This window comes from Schistocerca americana, chromosome 6, assembly GCF_021461395.2.
Source record: "Schistocerca americana isolate TAMUIC-IGC-003095 chromosome 6, iqSchAmer2.1, whole genome shotgun sequence".
Classification (NCBI taxonomy): domain Eukaryota; kingdom Metazoa; phylum Arthropoda; class Insecta; order Orthoptera; family Acrididae; genus Schistocerca; species Schistocerca americana.
This window is the reverse complement of record NC_060124.1, coordinates 321,275,340-321,299,710: the sequence shown is the minus strand read 5'-3', so window position 1 is coordinate 321,299,710 and position 24,371 is coordinate 321,275,340. Positions and strand designations below refer to the sequence as shown.

Here is a 24,371-nt window from a genome sequence, read left to right as displayed (position 1 = left end):
TTGCCGCTACATCGTACTTTCGTGGTGATCGTTGGGCAATGTCTTCCATGTTATCTGCAACATAAATAAACTTTCTTCCCACAGTATTTCTGAAAACCCAAAAACAAACTTAAAGAACATAATAATAATAACTGTTCTTACAATTATTCGTATAAGTCTTGGTCGATTTAATGAGGGGTGGGACAGGTCTAAGCCTTGTGACACCACACAATCTGTTATGGCTAGTGAATGGTCATCTCCACTAATTGTACTATGGAAACCATCAGGGAAACTTCACCTCTGTGGCAACTTCAGTACTACTGTCAATGTGCAATTGATCATGGATAGATATCCTCTCCCACACCAGGAGGAGATGTTGGCAAAATATCAGGTGGCCAGTACTTATCTAAAATTGACTTGTCTGAGGCTTATCTGCAGGTTCCTGTGGACGAACAGTCTCAGCAAGTTCTCATTTTGAATACTCCTTTTGGTCTCTGTCAATATTTGCATCTTCCTTTTAGTGTGGCTAGTACCCCTGATATTTTCCAATGATGTGTAGAGCAATTGACTATGCCTGTGCCGGATTATATTTATTAACTGGATGATATCATTGTCGTGGGCTCCTTCCCCACTGATAACTTGAAAAATTTGCCTACTTTGTTTTCTATCTTACAGTCCGCAGGCTTATGGTGTCACCTCACAAAATCTCAGTTTTTTTCAACCTTCTGTTGTTTATTTTGGGTTTGAGGTCTAGCGGCATGATGATTGTCCTCTAGCAGACCACACCTCCACTGTTATGTCTATGCCTCACCACTCGTCCATGAAGGAGCTTCAGGCCTTCCTAGGGAAGATAGCCAACTACTGTAAATTCCCACCGGGACAGCCATGCTGACCCACATGTTGCATGTCTTGCTACACAAGAATATGCCTTTTTACTGGAGCCTGATTCGCAAATGTGCTTTTCAAATGTTGAAATCCAAACTACTCTCAGCTCCTTGTATACCTTCATTCTCTCTGGACCAGCATATAGTTTTGGTGACTGAAGCTTCAGAGTATGCGCAGCGTCGTCCTATTGCATTGATATGCTGATGGCTCTGAACGACATGTTGCTTTTGCCTCTAAATCTCTCTCTCCGGCCCAGCAGCATTACTCTCAGGTGGAAAAAGAGGCTTTTGCTATAGTATATGCTCTCCAGAAATTTCATGTTTTTTTGTATGGCTCTAAGTTTCACTTCACTACTGATCATAAACCCCTGGTTCCTTGTTTAACCCTCAGACTTCCTTGCCTGACAAGGCAGCGCACTGACTATAATGCTGGGTGCTGTTCTTGTCGCGCTACAATTACAAAAACCATGCCAATGTGAACAGCTTTTCCCACCTTCCTTTGGGTCCTGATCCCAACTTTGATCATGAAGAATTTGCTTTGCTTCCATCTTGATAGTGTAACACAGGCCATGGTTGAGGGTTTTCCAATTACGAGCTTGTGCATAGCAGCTACCATTGCCGCTGACCTGGTTCTCCACCAGGTAGTTTGGTTTGTTCAACAGGGCTGGCCAGATAAACTTCCGGGTCAGATTTTGGGCCCCCTGTACAACTATTTTTCCCGATGGTATTGCCCCTCTGTTTTTGACACATTTTGCTGTTGTCCATGGAAGACCTTTCTCCCAGAGTAGACAATCCCACAGTGTTATGGCATGAGGTTCTAATGCCTTGTCCACTATGGCCATTGTGCACTAAAGTGTTAGCTAGAAGACACGTTTTTTGCCAGGGATTAATGTCAAAATTGTCCATTTTGTCATGTCTTAAGTTCCCAGAGCATCTCTGTCTCCTTGGCCTACTCCACACCAGCCATGGGAACACATTCGCGTAGACTTGGCAGTCCCTTCTTGAATTCCTATTGGCTCTTGGTTGTTTTCCTGATTTTCTTACATTCTCCGGTGTGCATTGATGTTGACTGAGGTCACAATTCTTACACTTTCGAAGTTTTTTCTATTGAGAGGTTGCCTTGTACCTTAGTTTCTAATAATGGGCCCCAGTTTGCTTCCACCTTTCAATGTTTTGTTCCTGTTATGGCATTTATCATGTTGCAGCTTCACCATTCCATCCTCAATCAGATGGTGAGGCGGAACAACTAGTGCATACGTGCAAATTCCGAACGAAAAAGTTCGTTGAGTATTCTTTGCCGGATGACACCCTTCTCTGCTTTATGAGCACCCATTGCTTCACGCCCATGGGGGAGAAGAGCCCAGCTGAGATGCTTCACAGCTGGCAGCCACGCAGGCTCCTACACCTTCTGTGGTGTGCACTGTGTGTTGTCACCCTGGGGTTCCAGCTTCCCAGTGCTGGCCGCTGGTCCGTCTCCAGCCTTGTGTCCATTGCCGCAGCCCACTTTTCCAGTCAGACCACCTCCACCAGTGCCCTCGCCATCATTGCCAGTAGATCCAGTGCTATCTCCTCTACACTGGGACCTGCCCACTGATGATGATGCAGAGAGGGTGACGGAACCCTCCTTCCTGGTGCAGTCATCGGGTGCCACGTGGGCCCATTGGCCTCAGGCATGCGCGCATCCTTGCACATTTTGGTCCTACACTCCGACGCTTGCCGGCACATCGTCCTGCCCCCACCGTTGGCAACTGCTGCCACCACTCCATATCCAATGGATACGTCTCTCGTCAGGCTGTCAGTGTCTCCTCTATTACCCAGGCACCCTCTTTGCACAAGGGAGAGGTGTGCTGTATCCTGCTACTAATGCGTGTGAGTGTGTGTGTGCCAAGAGTAGTGTCACTATGCATGTGTACTTAAATCAACTGCCAACTGTATCAGCATGGGCTAGCCGTTAGAGGCCACCTGTAGGAATTATGCAAACCACATGATCTCTGCTGTGCCAACTATCGGCAACTCGTGGCTACATACACGTGGGGCAGCACTGACTCACTCTCACTATATTCTTTTAGTTTTTACTGCTCACGCCAGTTGTTCTGCGTGTCACTTATGTTGCATGTTCTGTGTGATTCTTTTGTCTTGTTACGTGTGGAGTCATGGGAGTTTTATTTCTGTTATTGTTCAGAGTTTTATGAATAAAGCAATATTCGAGTTACTTAGATGGGTTTCATATATTATTCGTTTTCTACAGTTTGAATACTCCTGTGTGTGCTGCAATTGTTATTGTCTTATTCTTGAAGTTTTATTTTTTAACTTAGTTACTGGGGACACAGTGTAAGATTTACAATGCTGGTGTAATAGAGTTTCAAAATTTGATTACTGTTTTTTCGCTGAATTACATAGAGTTCTCTCTTCCTTGCACAAGATACTTTAATCAACCCCTTATCATTGCTTCTGCTCAGTTTTGTCCTTATTTGTTTTACAGGAAAATAGACTTGAACTGATGTTGGAATTTGTTGAAAAAAAAGATAAAAATTTTCCACCCAGTGCTTGCTTTATAAATTTCTCCCCAGCATTCTTTCCATAATTTCTCTCTAAATGCTGTTATTGAGTCATTGCTTATGATTCTGTGACACAATACTTTTCTCCTATGATATGTATCTAACTGGTCAATAAATTTTATTGTTAACATTTGTCCATCATGTTAAGATAAACCATTGGCCATTAGTTTCATAGATAAATCAGTGCAGTATCTTGGGTCTACATTGTGTCCTCCAATCATCATAGGGAATTTTGATGTGGGAAATAATCCAGAACTGGACACCAACAAGTCGAGGTGCTCAGAACTATCTAACCAAAAATCAGTTTTAAACTCTCCACAAACAGTGATTTTCCAGTTAATTATGTCCAGTGTCTGTGCCAGCAACTGTCCTGAAAATGTACTGCATTTTCCCATTCCATATGGAGACCTCATGTGCTATAATATTACTCTGTGACTCTACCTAACAATGATTTCTCTGCCTGTTTTGTCAAATTTTGCTCAGCATTAAAAGCAAATTGAGTAGAGAAGTCTTGTGCTGCCGTAAGGCAACTAAACAAATTAAAGAAAAATAAAAAAGCAGTTGATTATTTGTGTGTGAATGTGTGTGTGTGTGTGTGTGTGTGTGTGTGTGTGTGAGAGAGAGAGAGAGAGAGAGAGAGGGAGGGGGAGGGAGGGAGGGAGGGAGGGAGGGAGTCTAAAAAAAGTAAATGAGTTACCACAAAATAAATGAAACTAACACGTTGGGTTTGTTTTGACAGAAGCATTCATGGCAATTACAGAAAAAGATGCCAAAAAACGTGCTGAAGATAGAAGACAGCGCAGGGAAATAGCCGACAACTTTAAGAAACAAGCTAATGCTGCATTTGGTGAAAAGGATTATGCAAAGGCTTTAGATTTATACAACAAGGTACATTTTTATTCAAATAGCAATGAAGTGCCGTAATATTCTAGTTAATGTACATCTTTGAACACTTTAACCTGCCAAACTCAGTAACACTGGTGTTATGTTAGGGGTTGTATCCACTGTTTATTGTATTTTTATCTTATTACTGATCATAGTGTCATTTTGGTTGTCATCTCAATTCCACTTGCTAGCAAAATAAATATCTCAATAAAGCTAACTGAATAGAACAAACTTTTTCTGCTTTTTCTGAATAGTGATTAGTGATGCTAGTGCATGATGAATCACCGCTGTGTTACAGTGAATAGTAAGAAACAGTATTCTGTTAATTAACTGAATTTTCTGTCACTGCTTCACCAATAATATTACATAGGAAACACTTTTCTGATGTTCTGCAAAATGTTATCTATTTAATCACGAACTTGCTTTTGGCTTCTTAGGGCATCATCAGGTCACAACTGGATGACACAACCACAGATGAAATGACATGTGACTTACACAGGTGTCACTAATACAGAAGATAGAAAAATAATGAGATATAGGGTGTTTGTAAAGGAAAGTATTACAGTTTTAGCATATTGAGGTGTTAGGTATCTGCCAGATATCAGCGTTGTTTGTGCACAATATTTTGACAACATTACTCGTTATCTTCACCTGGTGCTACTTGTATTACAGTTTTAGCATATTGAGATGTTAGGTATCTGCCAGATATCAGCGTTGTTTGTGCACAATATTTTGACAACATTACTCGTTATCTTCACCTGGTGCTACTTTAGATTGCTTGTTGAGTGGAATGGATATTTATACTTAAGGCCTCCATGGTCAGTTCCAGGCATTCTGCCTGCAGTTCACTCCTGCTAGAAGTGTCCTTAGGTGCTCCCTCTGTGGTCTGTTGCGCCAGGCCAAGTTTTGGCATTCTGTCTTTGATCCGGTGCACCTGTCCCTGTCAGGCATTCCATTTTTGGTCTGATATAGTTGCAGGTATTCCCTGTGCAGTCTGTTCTTGCTAGAAGTGTCTTTAGGCATTCCCTCTTCATTCCAGTGCACCAGGCCAAGTGCTGGCAATCTGTCTTCAGTTCCATGCACTGGCATCCTATTTTTGGTCCAGTGCAGTACCAGATGTTCTGTCTGTGGTCTGCTCCCACTAGAAGCATTCTCAGGCACTCCCTCTTCAGTCTGTTGCATCAGACTGAGTGCTGGCATTCTCTCTTCAGTCTGGTGCAGCTGCCCATGCACAGACATTCTGTTTTCGGTCTGGTGTTCTGTCTGTGGTATGCTCCCACTAGAAGCATGCTCAAGCATTCCCTCCTCAGTCTGATTCACCAGATGAAGCACTGGCATTCCGTCTTCAATCTGGTGCACCTGTCCATGTGGTGGCATTCCCTTTTCAGCCTGGTGCGGTGCTAGGTGTTCCATCTGTGGTCTGCTCCCACTAGAAGCAGTCTAAGCATTCCCTCATTGGGCCAGTGTGCCAGGCTGAGTGCTGGTGTTTTATCTTTGGTCCACTGAACACCCACATGTGTGGTAGCATTGTATTTTTAGTCCCATGTGGTTACAGGTGTTCCTTCTGCAGTCCACTTTCATTAGAGTTGTCCCTAGGTGTTTCCTATTCACTTCCGTGCACCTGACCAAGCTCTGGTGTTCTGTCTTCAGTCTTGTACACCTGGCCAGGTGCTGGCATTCCATTTTTGGTGTGGCGCAGTACTAGGTGTTTTCCTCTGTGGTTTTCTCCCACTAGAAACGTTCTTAGGCGTTCTCTCTATGGGTCGGTGTGCTAGGCCGAGCACTGGTGTTTCGTCTTTGGTCCGGTGCACACATCCATGTGTTCGTGTTCCATTTGGGTCTGGTATGGTTGTAGGTGATTCCCCTGCTGACTGATGCAGCTGGTGCTTGGTCTGGGGTTCATTCCCATTGTTCAAATTCTCAGTTCTTCTTTTTGTAGAATTCTGCTGCTGCCCCCAACTGCGTTTTCAGTGATTCCAGCGCAGGATCCCAGGCTCTATTGAGTCGGTACCCAACATCAAGATTCATGAGGTTTTCCATTACCTATATGTCTATACAGTCTCTTACAGTGGTATATGGAGGTCTGTGCCACAACATGTATTTCATCATCGTTCATGGAATGATTGCGTTCCCGACGGTGCTAAGCAATGACTGATTTAGTTGCCTGTCTTAGCTGACTTTACCTTTGATGTTCTTTGTGTATGTTGTCCACATAACTAATTGGTTGGCCAATTTATGACATGCCAAATTGGCAAGGCATATTATAAATTGCTGGTTTTTTGTAGTCAGGCCATCTTTCACATTTTCCTGTACTCTTGGTAGGTAGATAGACCACACACTTGATCGTATTCTTCCTGATAATCCTGCTGATTTTGTCAGAAACAGATCCCACATGGGGGAGGCACACCACAGACTTTGCTTCATCTCGCTCTTCTTCTGGATTGTGTGGCAAAGGGGCTGGTTGAAGGACCTTCTGCATCCGTTTGGCTGCATATCCATTTTTCTGGACACTGATTGTAGATACTCTATTTCTGCTGCCACTTACCTGGGTCTGACAAAGTGTGTGCCCTGCAAACCAACATCTTCTGGCCTAGAGACTGACAGCTGCTGGCTTGCAGATATAAATCATTGTTTGGAGGTTTGCAATATACACTGTGACCAAACAACCCATCTGCTATCATTTTTACAAATACATCCAGAAATGGTAACTGGCCATCCTTTTCCAGTTCAGTGGTGAACTTAATATTTTTTGGGTGGCATGAGCTAAGATGTTCCAGAAATTCATTGAGCCTGTCCCTGCTAAGATGCCAGATAAGAAAGGCATTGACAACATACCTGCAGCAGTACATGGGTTTGTATCTAGCCATCTCTAATGCCTCCTCTTCAAATTCTCCATGACCAAACTGGTAACCACTGTGCCCTTGGCTACACCTTCTGTCTGCTCACAATATTTCTCCCATGAAGAAAACAAGTTGAGGTCAGCGTATGCTGGAAGAGGTCCAAGGAAACATCATTAAATTTCTCTGCAATCAGTTCCAATTAGTCTCTCAGTGGTACCTTACTGAACAGGGATACCACATCAGAACTGACCATTATATTAGATCTTGTGATATGTAGTTGCTTGAGATGTTGCAAGAACTCCTCCAGTTTGAGGACATGGAGAGTACCTTTCCACATATGGGAACAGCAGTTTATTCAAGTTCTTGGCTGTTGGGTATGTTGATGCACCAGTTTTGATGATAATTGGGCGGAGTGGCACGCCATCTTTGTGTACCTTTGGTGGCCCATATACTGTAGGTGGAACTGGTGCTCTCGATTGTAACTGTTTGATAATCTTGTCAGACATACCCATTTCCTTCAAGAGAGCCCTGGTCTTCTCGTCCACTTTATCTGTAGGGTCACATTCCAAAAGTCTGTGTGTGGCGTCCTCCAGAAATTCTCTCACTTTCTTATCATGATCAGCCTGCTGCAAAATGACTGTGGAGTTTCCTTTGTCTGCTGGCCACACCATGGTTCCACATTCTTCCCAGAGCCTCTTGAGTGCAAGGACTGCCAAATTTGGTGGACGTGTGTTGGATACTTGTGCCACTGCACTAATGGAATCTGAAATGGGCACATTTCTAGGGGGCACCCTGCTGAGTGCCTTCAGAGCTGTGTCATAAAATTTCTTACCACTTAGGTTGATCACAGTATGAGTGTCCTCCATCTGCTGTGCTTTCTTACTCATGTGGTCAAACATCATAAACTGGCATTGTGAGACATTCTTCATGGTGTACCCCACTAGTGACCAAGAGGCACTGTCTATCCAGCCCAAATCTTCACCTGCTAAGGAGCCTGCCACACACAAGCGGAGGAGTAAGAGCTTCCTGGTTATCCCATCTAGCCTGTGATGCATATCTTGAATCCTCTTTCTCAAAAGTGCCATGCGTGCCTGGCATTTTATCTTGCTCACCACTTTAAAGTTAATGTGATGCTTAATCCCAGCAAAAACTGGTACAACATTTCCATCTTGACGTCTCAGCAGGAAGGGAACTCAGCATCATCCCTTTTCTCTGTTGAAACTTGTCTAGCTTCTTAATACTTCAGCCAGGTTACTCGTTTTCTTCACATATGGAGTTGAGCAAAGAAGAAATGCACCTGTTTGGCACAGATGCATGTGCTGTGAGACTAGAGATTATGGAATCAGAAGAGATCCATCAATGTGCTAGTCATGTTGAGGCTTCACGCCAGCAAGTTTGTCAAGTGTGGACTTCCCATATCCATATCATTCTTCCCCTTCTCTCACATCATACCACAAATCATCACATTCTCCTTCATAAAACCAACAAATTTCTTTGGACATCTGAACTGTTCACTGCCAACAAGGTGTAGCTGAGCAGAGTACTCCCAACCCCACCCCTCCGAGAACAGGGACTTATTCAATCCGGGACCCTTGGCACTTCTCAGTGACGTGCAGCTGTGTAGTTCAGGGCTGGTGAACTGTGGTTAACCTAAGGGTGCCAATGACATGGGCCCAGCACCCCTTCAGTCCAGCTTGATGGTAATGCCTCCTTCCACACCATTCCAGCATCAAGGCAAATCAACTAAAGCCAGAGCATCAAACCAATCTCCTCACAGGGCCCCACATAAAAAGGGTCATGCAACAAAGCACATTCACTAAATACCACATACAGACTCCAAAATCACTAATCCTGCTGCTCTTCTAAAAAGAAACAGTTATTAAACACAGCATTGAAAGAAGCTTTGCAGACTGTTCTCCCTCTGAGGCAACTGCTAGAAACTGAAGAAGAAAGTGAAATGGACCAGTGCTATGTTTTATTCATTCATACTCAGAATGGATTCCATAACAACCTAGTATATGTTGAGGACCATGAATCCACTGTGCCACATACAGAACAATAAATGGAGAACCAAGTGCCTCCTTTTATAATTTACCAAACTGCAGGCTACATTGATATAATAAAAGAGTTCAAATCTCTTTTAAAAGACAGTTTCACATGCTCCCACAAAGAGGGAAACATAAGATATCAATTTGACAACCCAACAGTTTACCAATAACATCCTGAAATATTTTTGGACCAAGCAAATACCATACCACACTTATGATTTACAATCAAAACAGTTCTTCATAGTCACACTCAGGGAACTCCTTTATGATGTTCCATTAGATGACTTGCATGAAGGCACTACTAGAAAAAGTTTTCAAGTGCAGTCAGTCATCCGAATGTTCAATAATGATGTCAAAGCAGCAAAGTAATTCATTCCAAATGACAATTACACATAGCATAAATTTTGAATACCCCAAACGCAAAGGAAATCTACGAAAAGAGATATGTTCTCCACATGTCTTGTATAATAGAATCCTACTGCAAAGTATCAGAGATAACCCAGTGTTATCAGTGTCAAAAATTCTGTCATGGCCCCAGAAGTGATGTGTAGGAAACTAAAATGTGTCAAGCGTGCTGGAAACTACTTAACAAAACTCTGCTCCAAACCAGCAAGAACTGTAGCTATATGCTGTAATTGCATTGGAGACAATGATGCAAACTACAAACAATGCCCTGCAAGACTAAAACTGCAGGAAGCCTCAACAATAAGAAGAAGAAACAAACAGCAAATGGTCCTCAGCCACTCCCATGAGCCAACTTAGCAAACTTTCTGATATTAAACAAAAAGCAGCTCCTGAAAACCCCCCTACATCAACCTGTTGCAGAAAATAATTGTTCAACAGATCCTTTTCTGTCCTCTTCTGCTTGGTAGGGACAATCTGTCACTACCCAACAGACTCCAACATCCCACCAACATGTATTCCACACTGGCCAGCAGGAAACACATACTGCTGCCCATCAGCAACCCATTCCAGCCACAACACAGTGATATCCTTACCCTCATCAGAAACTATCACAACAAATCCTGCCAGCTCAACCCAACCGTACACTGTCATTCTTACCAACCAATCTGGAACTCTCCAAGCACCTATTAGACTTAGCAAGTGTTTTGCACCAATTCAATATACCAACACTATTTGAAATAGTTTGTATGGCAGTACAACTCAATAGTGTTGCAGATGCATTATTATAATAGTATCAACACGTATAAATTACTTCAGTGATGATACAAAATAATCACACAAAAATCATTGCACTGATATCAGAAACTCACCTCAAGCCTGCAATAGATTTTACTATTAGAAACTACTCGCCCTTGTAGAGGAATTCTAGTCCTCATCAAAAACAACATCTCCTACCATTGAATTTCCACTCCCGTTCCAAACAATAATGAAGCTGCTGCAATAGAAACACACTTAGGCCATATTCTCACTATCCTCTCAGCAGCTTACCATCAGCCAACCAATCCTCTCCTCTCACCAGACCTGGAAACTTTGTTTATGACATCAAATCAATTTATCATTGGTGGTGACCCAAACAGCAAACATAAAACCTGGGGCTGCCAAACTTCGCACAGAAACAGAAGAACTCTACTGGAATACATAGAAAATAATGACAATATTACATTTGTTGCTCCAAATGAACAAACACACTACCACTTTAGAGGAATTTGTTGTCCAGATATTTTGAATATATTGCTACTCAAAAACATCGATGGGCAATATACTGTAACCATATCAAATTACTTAGCTGGAGTATGAGACAACTGTTGTCTGGATCCAACCAACATGGCTTATGCTGATGCACAAAGATCTCCATTCATCTGAACCACTGATTGGCCAAAACACAAGCAATAATTAGTCTAGCACCACAAACAAGAAATCCAAAACTTAACAAGGAATACAGAAATCAACACTGTCATAGACAAGTTCATGAAAACTGTCAATGTATGCTACAGTACCTCAAGATGCAAAACCATATTAACAAATAGATGATGAGATCTCCCTCCAGAGGTATAATTTCTCATACAATCAAAACACAGATTTTGTAAAAGATGGCAACTGTACCATGATTCCATTGATTAGTTTAGATTTGTACTTGTTCCATAGATCATGAATACGACACTTCGTAATGATGTGGAATGTATCAGGTTAATAAAAAGTGTCTATACAAGATATTACATTACACAAGATATTACATTACACAAAATATTACATGGAACTTATTTCGTTTGTGTGTGGGGTGGGGAAATTACCCACTTACTATATCTAAAAATTCATCTAATGAGTAGAAGGAGTTGCCATTTAGAAATTCTTTTAATTTCCTTTTAAATGCTATATGGCTATCTGTCAGACTTTTGATGCTATTAGGTAAGTAACCAAAGACTTTTCTGGCAGTATAGTTTACCCCCTTCTGAGCCGAAGTTAGATGAAAAGAATTGTGGAAGACCTATCTAAAGAACTCCAAAACAGTCTCAAGCTGACCAGGAATGACAAATCACAGAAGCTGCAAAATAACTCAGACAAACTATGGAAACTAATTAAAAAACAGCACAGACTGATTCATGGACCCAGTGCATTAGTCTACTTACCACAACACATAGCTGAAACCGTAGCCAACTCCTTAGAACTACAATTTTGAAACAACAATACAGAAGATGATGAAGCAGAAGGTTGGAACACTACATCACTTATTAAGAAGAAGACCTGTTGCATAATTATCACTTACAAACAAAGAAGCTGTCGTCTCCATTGTTAAAACAATTGGCAGCACAAAATCTTCAGGCCAGGATGGCATTCGATCACCCCAGTTAAAGAAACTTCTGCCCATAGCAATAACTTATCTTGCCACCATTCACAATTGTTTTCTTAAACTAAACTACGTTCCCTTCCAATGGAAAGTGGCGAAGGTTATCCATACCTAACAAAGATCCCGTATTTTCTCAGGACCATAGACCAATATCCCTTTTAAACTTCCTCAGCAAAATATTTGAAAAAATTATTCTATCCTCTCACCACATGTTCTTCTATGGCAGTTACATAATGAGTCCTGAACAGCTGGTTTCCAAAAATCACATAGAACAATGCAGCAAGTGGTCTGAATAGTCGATGAGATACTTAGATCAAAAGCAAGTAGACAAATAGACAAAGTGCTTGTCTAGTAGTATCAGACATAGAAGAACCCTTCAGCAGTACTGCCGTATAAACTTTACATCCATGGATGTCCGCTGCACGTAATCCACATCCTTCATCATATCTATCAATGTAAATTCTATTCTATGTTCAAGTAAACAAATCTCAGACTACCCTAAAGACAATAGAAGCTGGGGTCCCACAAGGCTTTGTGCTAGACTCTATCCTGTACTCTACTTACATTAACAATATTTCAACCAAACCAAACAACAAAATAGTATTATTTGCAGATGGCACCACAGTATTCAACTCACATAAAAACTTCAACTATATCATATCAAACCTGATTCGTCACCTAGAAAAAAATCACACATTGATACAACCTCTGGAAAATAAAAATTAATCCCACGAAAACATGGGACATCGAATTCATGTGCCAGTGACATCAACAGTAAGGCAAATCAAATTGGACAACAACCCACTTCCATTGACAAATACCACAATTTCCAATAGCAACAGATCACATACTTCAGCACAAGTCAATGTTTAAAGGATGTGCATTATCAATACATATCAAGTTGATGCTCAAGAAAACAATAGTTTTACCTGACTTTATGGATTGCAATTCTGGGTACTGCCTCAGATACAAACCTCCATCAAATTCAATTAACTCACAATAAACCCTTACAAATCATCAGCTATTATCTTTGGCATATAACATATCAAACCATTCAAAATAACCTCAATTTTCAGCCCATTTGTATGTTGGAATAACAGGTTGATATAAATGATAAACTTTATATCACTATTTGTAAAAGTCTGTATGCTCTTGTATGCCTTTGCTTCCAGAATATTGTAAATTAAGATGAATGTGATTTATGTTTTCTCTGTAATACTTAATTATTGGTTGTTATCAATTCAGTTAATGTAAGATTGCTATTTAGAGTGATAACAAAACATTTACATACTTGTCACCTATTAATGCGTGTTTTGCTTATCTTAATTCATGTGCTTATGGATGAAATCAGATCATCACCAATTCTGCACTGCAAAATGGTTTATGACCATTTCATTAAAATTTTGACAATCCAAAAGTTCTTTTTCAAGCTCATGTTCCAGATTGTTGCCTAATACAAGCAGTGTAACTCATAGTGTGCAAATTACCCAGGCTATATTCAACCAATATTTGAGAATATGAGCACTTATTTAGCTTCAACAAAATTTTACACATCTTTTCAAACCTTACTGAACTTTATTATTTAATTAATAGATAAAAAAATCTGCTTGCCAAGCAGTGGCGGAACACACACATAAAAGGTTATAATTAGGCTAAAACTTTGTCATGCTGACAACCTGCACAAAATAATGAAAGGAAAAAAGTTTATCACATACTACATTTTCACTATTCATGCTGTAAAACTTCAGTGCCAGGTATGACATTTTAATTTATTATTTCTTTACTACTAATTCTATTCGCAACACGCAGTATCCATATGTGTTATATCATTTTACAGTACAGTTCAGGAGATACTATGTCAGAAACACTGAGATGTGTGAAAAACTAGCTTTTCTTAAAGTAGAGGTGCTTTATCCATGGAAGTTTGATTCTTCAAAGAACCAGGAGTGGAGGGGTTACTGGTTTAAGACTAAGCCGGTATTCTGTGTCATATGTTTATTGATTTCAAATATTTCCATTAGGGCCATCTTTGAGCTACTCTTAACAATACGTAAAAACACCATTGCTGTCGTTCATTGTCATAGGCTTGATTCATTGTACTCAGTCTATGCCACAATTCCCTTCAAAGATGTTTTTCACAGATGGGGATGAAGCATTGGGTTTACTATAAGCAGGAAAAGCCATTTGACTACATCCTGTACGCCTGCAAAATTTTGATATTGATTAAATTGACCATAATTTGTATGTTTTGCAGGCAATTGATCAGGTAAAAGATAGTGGGATCCTCTATACAAATCGTGCAACAACTTTACTTAAGCTCGGTCTGTATTCACGTGCAGTTGATGATTGCGAATGGGCACTAAGAGTAAACAGAGATAATTTACGAGCCTGGCTGTTGAAGGCTAAAGCACATCATTTTCTTGAGCAGACTGAAGAAAAAGCAGAATGCTTGCGTGAAGCTAGGGAGCGCCATCCAAACAGTGGAAACATCATTACAGGTACTACTGCAGTTTTAAGGAGACCTGTATAAGTCAGTTATGTGATGTTAATGGTCATTCTTTTCTAACTTGCAGTGCTGAAATTGTGTCACAAATCTCAGATCACACTGAAACAGCTTATGACCTAAACTTAAGTAATGAATCAAACAATGGAAAATCCAGGATGAAATGTAACAATTATGAGAAGGAAAGTTGCTACTCACTATATAGCGGAGATGCTGAGTCGCAGATAGGCACAACAAAAAGACTCTAACAATTAAAGCTATTGGCCATTAAGACCTTTGTCAACACCAGATACACACACACACACACACACACACACACACACACTCAGAAACGCAACTCACACACACGACTGCAGTCTCAGGCAACTTAAACCACACTGCGAGCAGCAGCACCAGTGCATGATGGGAGTGTCGACTGAGTGGGGATAAGGAGAAGGATGGGGCAGAGTGGGGCAGCGACAGTATCATGGGGCTGGCAGACAGTAAGGCCTTCATCAACACTTGACACAACACACACACACACACACACACACACACACACAAACGCAACTCAGACACATGACTGCAGTCTCAGGCAACTTAAACCACATGTCCATTATAATTATCCGGGCTGTTATGCCGTGGTCGGTTGATGAATTCTTAGGTGATTCCCAACGTTTTGTCTCCGACTGCGGGAGATATCTTCAAGGGGGTCCGTAGCTTGATGGAAGGTCCAACACACACACTGGCTCGCTACTGACTGCCGCTAAATTCAGTGTCCGCGCGCCCCCGCGCCGCGGCGTGACGTCACGTGTTTTGAAAACGTCAGTGCAATTGGCCGCTGTCCGTCGCCGTCGATCGCCGTTGCCATCACCCAGTAGTGGACAAGTGGTACACATCTTCTTTAACACCGGCATCCATATGCCGTTTAATTTGACGCCCTCCTCCTTTCGGTTGAAATTATTTGGGTGTTTAGCGATTTCGATTGCCTCCCTGTAGAGCCTTTCGTAGTATCCGCTCGTGGCCGCTAGTACTTGCGTCTCCTCGAAACGAATATTGTGGTTCCCTGGCTGGAAAGCATGCTCCGCAACAGCTGATCGTTCCGTTTCTCCTCTTCTACAATTTCCCTTGTGCTCTTCCAAACGTTTAGAAACAGTTCTTTTGGTGGTACCCACATAAACATCACCACAGCTGCATGGGATCCTATACACTCCAGATTTTTCCAATGGTTTGCGAGCGTCCTTGGCAGGCCTAAGGTATTTCTGTATCTTCCTGGTGGGCTTGTAAATTACGGTAATATTCCGCTTCGTCAAGATCCTCCCTATTCTTTCCGTTACATTAAACGGCATATGGATGCTGGTGTTAAAGAAGATGTGTACCACTCGTCCACTACTGGGTGATGGCAACGGCGATCGACAGTGACGGACAGCGGCCAATTGCACTGACGTTTTCAAAACAGGTGACGTCACGCCGCGGCGCGGGGGCGAGCGGACACGGAATTTAGCGGCAGTCAGTAGCGAGCCAGTGTGTGTGTTGGACCTTCCATGAAGCTATGGACCCCCTTGATGATGTCTCCCGCAGTCGGAGACGAAACGTTGGGAATCACCTCAGAATTCATCAACTGACCACGGCATAACAGCCCGGATAATTATAATGGACATGATATTTCCGGCCGTGAAAGTTTACATTTTAGTAACTTAAACCACAGTGCGAGCAGCAGTGCCAGTGTGTAATGGGAGTGACGACTGGGTGGGGGTAAGGAGGAGGATGGAGCATGGAGGGGGTGGGATAGTCTCGTGGGGGTGGTGGACAGTGAAATGCTGCAGGTCAGATGGAGAGCAGGCGAGAGGTGGGGAGGGGGAAGGGGAAGTAGCAGAAAAGGAGAGAAATAAAATGACTGGGTGTGGTGGTGGAATGGTGGCTTTGTAGTGTTGGAATGGGAACAGGGAAGGGCTGGATGGGTGAGGAGTGAGGACAGTGACTAACGAAGGTTGAGGCCAGCTGGGTTATGGGAACATAGGATGTATTGCAGAGAAAGTTCTCACCTGTGCAAGTCAGAAAAGCTAGCGTTGGTGGGGAGGATCCATATGGTGCAGGCTGTGAAGCAGTCATTGAAATGAAGGATGTCATGTTCGGCAGCATGTTCAGCAACAGGGTGGTCCACTTGTTTCTTGGCTACTGTTTGTCATTGGCCATTCATGCAGACAGTTTGTTGGTTGTCATGCCTACATAGAATGTGGCACAGTGGCTGCAGCTTAGCTTGTAGACCACATGACTTGTTTCACAGGTAGCCCTGCCTTTGATGGAATAGGTAATGATAGTTATCAGACTGTATAGTAGGTGGTGGTTAGAGGATGTATGGGACAGGTCTTGCATCTAGGTCTATTACGGGGGTATGAGCCATTAGGTAAGGGATTGGGAGTGGGGATTGTGTAAGGATGGACGAGTATATTGTGTAGTTTTGATGGATGGTGGAATACCACTGTGGGAAGGTTGAGAAGGGTACTGGGCAGGACATTTCTCATTTCAGGGCATGATGAGAGATAATCGAAACCCTAGCAGAGAATTTAATTCAGTTGCTCCATTCCTGGGTGGTAATGAGTTACAAGGAGAGTGCTCCTCTGTGGTCAGATGGTGGGACTTTGGGAGGTGTGGGAGACTGGAAAGATATGGCATGAGAGATATGTTTCTGTACAAAGTTGGGAGGATAATTATGGCCAGTGAAGGCCTTAGTGAGACCCTCGGTATATTACAAGAGGGACTGCTTAGCAAGACCCTTGGTATGTTAAAGAGGGACTGCTTTTCACTGCAGATGCGTCGACCATGGGTGGCTAGGCTGTACAGAAGGGACTTCATGGTATGGAACGGGTGCCAGTTGTCGAAGTGGAGGTATTGCTGGTGGTTAGTAGGTTTGATATGGACGGAGGTACTGATGTAGCCATCTTTGAGGTGGAGGTCAACATCTAGGAAGGTGACTTGTTGGGTTGAGTAGGACCAGGTGAAGCAAAAGGGGGAGAAGTTGTTGAGGTTCTGTAGGAATGTGGATAGGGTGTCCTTACCTTCGATGCAGATAGCAAAGATGAATCTGAACCAGGTGAGGGGTTTAGGACTCTGGTTTTTTGGGAAGGGTTCCTCTAGATGGCCCATGAATAGGTTGGCATAGAATGGTGCAATGCGGGTGCCCATAGCTGTACCCCAGATTTGTTTGTAGGTAATCCCTACAAAGGACAAGTAATTGTGGGTGAAGATATAGTTGGTCATGGCAACTAGGAAGGATGATGATGTTTGGTTTGTGGGGCGCTCAACTGCGTGGTCATCAGTGCCCATACAAAGTCCCAATTTTTACGCAGTCCAGTTTTTACAAAGTCCAATCTGACCACTGTCACAAATGATGATGATGATGATGAGGATGAAATGATGAGGACAACACAAACACCCACTCCCTGGGCAGAGAAAATCCCCAATCTGGCCGGGAATTGAATCCGGGACCCCATGATCCAGAGGCAGCAACGCTAGCCACAGGACCACGAGCTGCGGACCACTAGGAAGGAGGTTGTTGCTTTGGAGCCCATCGGGCATTCAAAAAGGTAGTGTTCAACAGCTGTAAGGCCAGGGATGTTAGGAATGTTAGTGTACAGGGAGGTCACATCAGCAGTGACAAGCAGGGCACTGTGTGGTAAAGGGATAGGAACTGTGGACAGTCGGAGGAGGAAATGGTTGGTATCTTTTATATAGGAGGGTAGGTTCTGGGTAATAGGTTGAAGGTGTTGGTCTACATGAGCAGAGATTCTCTCAGTGGGGGCCCCATAACTGCTCACAGTGGGGCGTCCTGAGTGGTTAGGTTTGTGGACTTAAGGAAGCACGTAGAAGGTAGGAGTGCAGAGACTGGTAGGTGTGAGTAGAGACATGGACTCCAGGGAGAGGTTCTGTGATGGGCCCAAGGATTTGAATAGTGACTGGAGATACTGCTGGATTACTGGAATGAGATCACTGTGGCAAGGTTTGTAGCTGGAAGTATTTGACAGCTGGTGGAGTCTTTCCACCAGGTAATCCTTGGTGTTCAAAACAAGTGGTGGAGCCTTTGTGTGCAGATAGGATTGTAAGGTCAGGATCAGTTTTTAGATGATGGACTATGGCTCTTACTGCGGATGTAAGGTTAGTTTGCATGGGGTATGATGGTGAGGAAGGGATTGAGGTTAAGAAATTCTGGAAAATTAAACAGGGGCTCATTTGGGAGCAGTGGAGGTGAATCATGGTTGGATGAAGGTGTGAGGTGGGGTAGGCAAGGTTCAATATTGGCCTTGGTTGAGTCTGATTGGTAGGGTTGGCGGCAAAAAAGTGTTTCGGGACCGGGAGAAGGAGAGAAGGTCTTTAACAAGTCCTGCATGATTGAATTTGGAATTGGGGCAAAAGGTGAGGCCTTTGGAAAGGACTGATATTTCTGTGGGGCTAACTTCTGGAGGAAAGGTTCATGACTGTGTTGCGGGTCTGTTTAGGGTCTGGATTCTGTGTGGTGATGTGACGGAGTTTTGGAGGATGGAGTAAGTGTGGTAGGTCTGCAAGACAGGGTTTGTCAGCTATGGGGGGATGTGGGGGAGGTTTGGAGGTTGTTGTAAAGGTGGTGGACAGTGATACTGCAAGGCGGGAGTAGGAAGTGAGCAGAATGGAGAGCTTTTTGAGGTGGCATTGTGCACGTTGCTCAAGTTCCTGCAGGGCAAGAGTTTCAATGTGTCATGAGTTCCGGGAATTTGGGATTGCATAGCAGGAGAATTTTGCGGATGGAGAGAAGGTACTGCAAGGAGGTTTGGGTTTGGTGATATGGTTTTGCAGGACTGTGTTGGTGAGGGTTAAGGACTGGCAGAATATGAACAGGTGGAGCTCATTTTGGAAGGAGGGGTGGTAGCCAGAGATGGGTAATTTGATGGTAAAGCCATTAGGGGGGATTTCAAGAGCCAAGAAACAATGCAGGAGCACTATATGGGTCTGGGATCTGGCCAGGGGTAAGGAAACTTTCCTGTATTGACATAGATGGAAGGAGCAAGGATCGATGGTGGTGGAAAAAAGTGAAAAATTATATAGATAATGTAGAATTACGCCCAAAAAATTTCGAAAAAACACACACAAATTTGTGTGAAAATTCACGAAAAGGATGAAATGGATGCAAAAGGGGGAAACAAGATGAAATCTGATGGAGTCAACGCTAGCGAAAGGTGAAAACTCACTAAAATTATTGAGAAGTCACAAGGATCAAAGTAAAGAATAATTAATAAAAATGTATATATTACTGTAAGTAGCAGGTCTGAGAGTGGATAAATGGGAAGAAGGGCGACATACCCCATCCTCCGAAACTCCCTCGCACTAGCACACAGAATACAGAACCTAAACAGACCTGCAACACAGTCATGAACTTTTCCTCCAGAAGTTAGCCCCACAGAAATATCAGTCCTTTCCAATGGCCTCACCTTTTGCCCCACTTCCAAATTCAATCATGCGGGACTTGTTACAGATCTTCTCTCCTTCTCCTGGTCCCTACAGTGGAAACACTTTTTTGCCGCCAACCCTACCAATCAGACTAAACCAAATACCAATATTGAACCTCGCCTAACTCAATTCACTCCTCCATCCAACTGTGATCCACCCCCACTGCCCCCAAACCACCCCCTGTTAACTTTCTAGAATTTCTTAACCTCAAATCTTGCCTCACCATCATTCCCCAGCTCCCTCAACATACAAACTAACCTTACATCCGCAGAAATAGCCGCAGTCCCCCATCTAAACACTGATCCCAACCCTATAATCCTATCTGCAGACAAAGGCTCCACCACTGTTGTTTTGAACTGCAAGGATTACCTGGTGGAATGTCTCCACCAGCTGTCAGATACTTCCACCTACAAACCTTGCCACAGTGACCCATTCCAGTAATCCAGCAGGATCTCCAGTCACTACTCAAATCCTTAGGCCCATCCCGGAACCTCTCCCTGGAGTCCATCTCTCTACTCACCCCTACCACTCCCCACACTCTTACCATCTACTTGCTTTCTAAAGTCCATAAAACGAACCACCCAGGATGCCCCATTGTGGCCAGTTACCTACCCTCCTATACAAAAGATGCCAACCATTTCCTCTACCAACTCACCATGCTTCCTGTCCCTTTACCACATGGTGCCCTGCTCGTCACTACATGCCACCTACCTGTACACTAACATTCCTAATGCCAATGGCCTTACTGCTACTGAAAACTACCTTTCCGAAGGCCCGATGTATTCCAAACCAACAATCTCCTTCCTAGTCCCCATGGCCAACTATATCCTCATCCACAATTATTTCTCCTTTGAAGGGATTACCTACAAACAGATCCAGGGTAAGGCTATGGGCACCCACATGGCATCATCCTATGCCAACCTATTCATGGGCCTTCTAGAGGAACCCTTCCCAAAAACCCAGAGTCCTAAACCCCTCACCTGGTTCAGATTTATTGATAACATCTTTGCTATCTGCATCGAAGGTGAGAACACCCTACCCACATTCCTACAGAACTTCAACAACTTCTACCCCATTTGCTTCACTTGGTCCCAGTCAATCCAACAAGCCACCTTCGTAGATGTTGATCAAAGTTGGCTACATCAGTCCCTCGTCAATATCAACCTACTAACCACCAACAATACCTCCACTTCAACAGCTGCGACCCATTCCATACCAAGAAGTTCTTTCGTACAGCCTAGCCACCCTTGGTCATCACATCTGCAGTGACAGGCAGTCCCTGTCGAAATATACTGAGGGTCTCACTAAAGCCTGCACTGACCGTAATTATCCTTCCATCCTTGTACGGAAAGAAATCTCCCGTGCCTTATCTTTCCAGTCTCCCACCACCTCCCAAAGTCCCACCGTCTGCCCACAGAGGAGCATTCTCCTGATAACTGAGTACCACCCAGGACTGGAGCGAATGAATTACATTCTCTGCCAGGGTTTTGATTATCTCTTGTTGTGCCCTGAAATGAGAAATGTCCTGACCACTATCCTTCCCATCCCTCCCACGGTGGTATTCCGCTGTCCACCAATATACTCGTCATCCTTACACAACCCCTGCTCCCAGTCCTTACCTAATGGCTCATAGCCCTGTAATAGACGTAGATGCAAGACCTGTCCTATATATCCTCCAATCACCATTTACTCCAGTCTGGTCATTAACATAACCTATCCCATCAAAGGCAGGGCTACCTGTGAAACCAGTCATGCGGTCTACAAGCTAAGCTGCAACCACTGTGCTGCATTATATGTAGGCATGATAACCAACAAACTGTCAGCATGAATGGTCACTGACAAACTTTGGCCATGAAACAAGTGGACCACCCTGTTGCTAAACACACTTCTGAACATGACATCCTTCATTTCAGTGACTACTTCACAGCCTGCACCATATGGATCCTCCCCAACAACACCAGCTTTTCTGAATTGCAGAGGTGGGAACGTTCCCTGCAATATATCCTACATTCCCATAACCCTCCTGGCCTCTACCTTCGTTAGTCATCGTCCTCCCTCATCCAACCCCTTCCCTGTTCCCATTTAGCACTACACAGCTGCTATTCCACCACCACACCCAGTGTTTTTGCTTCTCTCCTTTTCCGCTACTCCCTCCCCCCTCTCCCCAGCCCTCTGTCTGACCTGCAGCACTTCACTGTCTGCCAGCCCCATGATACTATAGCTCCCCCACTCTGTCCCATCCTTCTCCTTATCCCCACCCAGTCGACACTCCCATCATGCACTGGTGCTGCTGCTCGCAGTGTGGTTTAAGTTGCCTGAGACTGCAGTCGTGTGTGTGAGTTGTGTTTGTGTGTGCGTGTGTGTGTGTGTGTGTGTGTGTGTGTGTGTGTGTGTATCTAGTGTTGACAAAGGTCTTAATGGCCAAAAGCTTTAATTGTGAGAGTCTTTTTGTTGTGCATATCTGTGACTCAGCAGTTCCACTATACTGTGAGTAGCAACTTTCCTTCTCAAAAACATATGTAATGGATTTTCTTAGCTGAATGCCTGTTGTATTGCTGTATTGTATCTGTACCCATATATTCTTGTTGGGAGCTTCATTGTTGAAAGAACTATGAATCATAATAACACATTTTCTTGTGCTATGCTCTCTTATTGCCTTTTGTGTTTTATCTATAGTTGTAATCATTGGAAGCGGTAAGAGACAAGTGGCACAAATCATGAAGCAGCTATGGAGCTCATAGTTATTATAGTGTGGTTATGGTAAGTTGCACTGGTGGTAATCTAGAGATGGTGGAATGAAACAGGCTGTTCTGGAGGTAAATGATAGTGGATATCACAGAGTGAATGAATAATCAAAACAAGTCAGAGTGTAGCAATGTCATCTTAAGTGTTAACAACAATCCTGGGGGCAATCCAAATCATAGATCTAAACCGAGAAAGGTCAACCCTCTGCTATTCAGTGGTGTGTAACTGAAGGGTCCAGTGACTGGTGACAGACTGGTTAGCAATAGCTGTGCTGTGGTATCTAGAGGTAAACACACAGAGGATCTCTGACATATTTTCCCTACTGATACTTGGGCTAGGCAGGGAATCCAAATAACTGTCAGATACTAATAGCCTGGTAATTGAGTTTGGGATTAACTGCTGTTTGGCAGCAGCCATTCATTTGTGTACCCAGCTGGTTACTGGTTGCTGATATATAACATGGCCTCATAAAACACGTGCTTCTAACTTTTATAGGATAGGAAATGCCTGTGCCCAGAATGCAGTAGGAGGTGAAAAGGAAGATTTAGGATTAAGGTCCCATCTGTGATGAGATCATGACAGATGGAACACAGGCTTGGATTGGGGAAGGATGGAGGGCACTCAGCCACAACCTTTCAAAGCAACCATACTGGCATTTGCCTTAAGCAGTTTAGGGAAATTGCAGAAAACTTAAATCTGGATGAGTGGATAGAGATTTGAACCACTGTCCTGCCTGATTGGAGATGTTGAGTGGTTGTATAGAGCAGATCTTTTTTTTTAATTTTTAATTTTTTATTGACTTTATGCTGGCAGCGATACAGCAATTGCAATTGTTTATTAATGTTAGTGAAAATGATTAAAAAAACACTAGCTTTCAAGCTCTTGCTCTTTCTACAGTAAAAGTACACTTTTGACTGTGGATGTGAGCATTTTGGTGTCTGTGTGGTTCTGTGTGTGAACATGTGTACTTTTGCTAGAGAAAGGGCAAGAGGTTGAAGGTTGGTGTAACTACGTATTCTGTTGAGTGTCTCTACGCACGACACCTCAGTCGCTTATAGGTGAGGAGTTGCCTTTCTTTTATTTTACATATTATACCAGCCAAAAAATTTCAGTTGTTGTGGAATTAAGACTGCACCTATTTCAGAAATAAATGCATTTAGAAATCTCAGTATCTGACATGTAGAATTTTTTGTCCACTTCTTGAATGTGCTACTAAATGGTTTATTGTGTCTCACTGTTTAGAGGCACAAAACACATGGGTGTTTTCAGTCTGTTACTAAAGGCAAATAAATAGGAGGTCGAGTTGATAGGAGCTGAAGGAGTCCAGGTTGCAATAATATGTGGTACGACACACTGCCCACTGTTAGAGAGAAGGATTATTATTCAAGAAACACATAGTACAATGAAAATTACTTATCTTCAGTAGTTTGTAGGACTGTAGCTGTGGCTATGAACTAATACAAAATATTCTCAGGGACTAAGCCTGATGGGCTCTCCTCAGAGAGTCAATGCAAACAGAACTGGCTGAGGGATGATTATGAAAGTGTGTGTGCCTAGGTTGAAATCTAGCTAATAAGTGAACGAGGCAAACTCCAGTTCTGTTGAGCTGCACAGCCCGCTAGAGTGTGCTGTGCTCGGCAGACGACGGGCTGCCAACCTT

General features: G+C 43.2%; 1 protein-coding gene across 1 annotated transcript in view; it reads left to right on the top strand.

The window, feature by feature from the left end:
* LOC124619397 (tetratricopeptide repeat protein 12-like) overlaps positions 1–24,371 on the top strand; it is a 125,031-nt gene that overhangs the window by 38,009 nt on the left and 62,651 nt on the right. The window contains exons 3-4 of the mRNA XM_047145751.1: positions 4,161–4,309; positions 14,258–14,501. Of these exons, the coding sequence (XP_047001707.1) occupies positions 4,161–4,309; positions 14,258–14,501 (393 nt within the window). The remainder of the gene's footprint in view (positions 1–4,160; positions 4,310–14,257; positions 14,502–24,371) is intronic.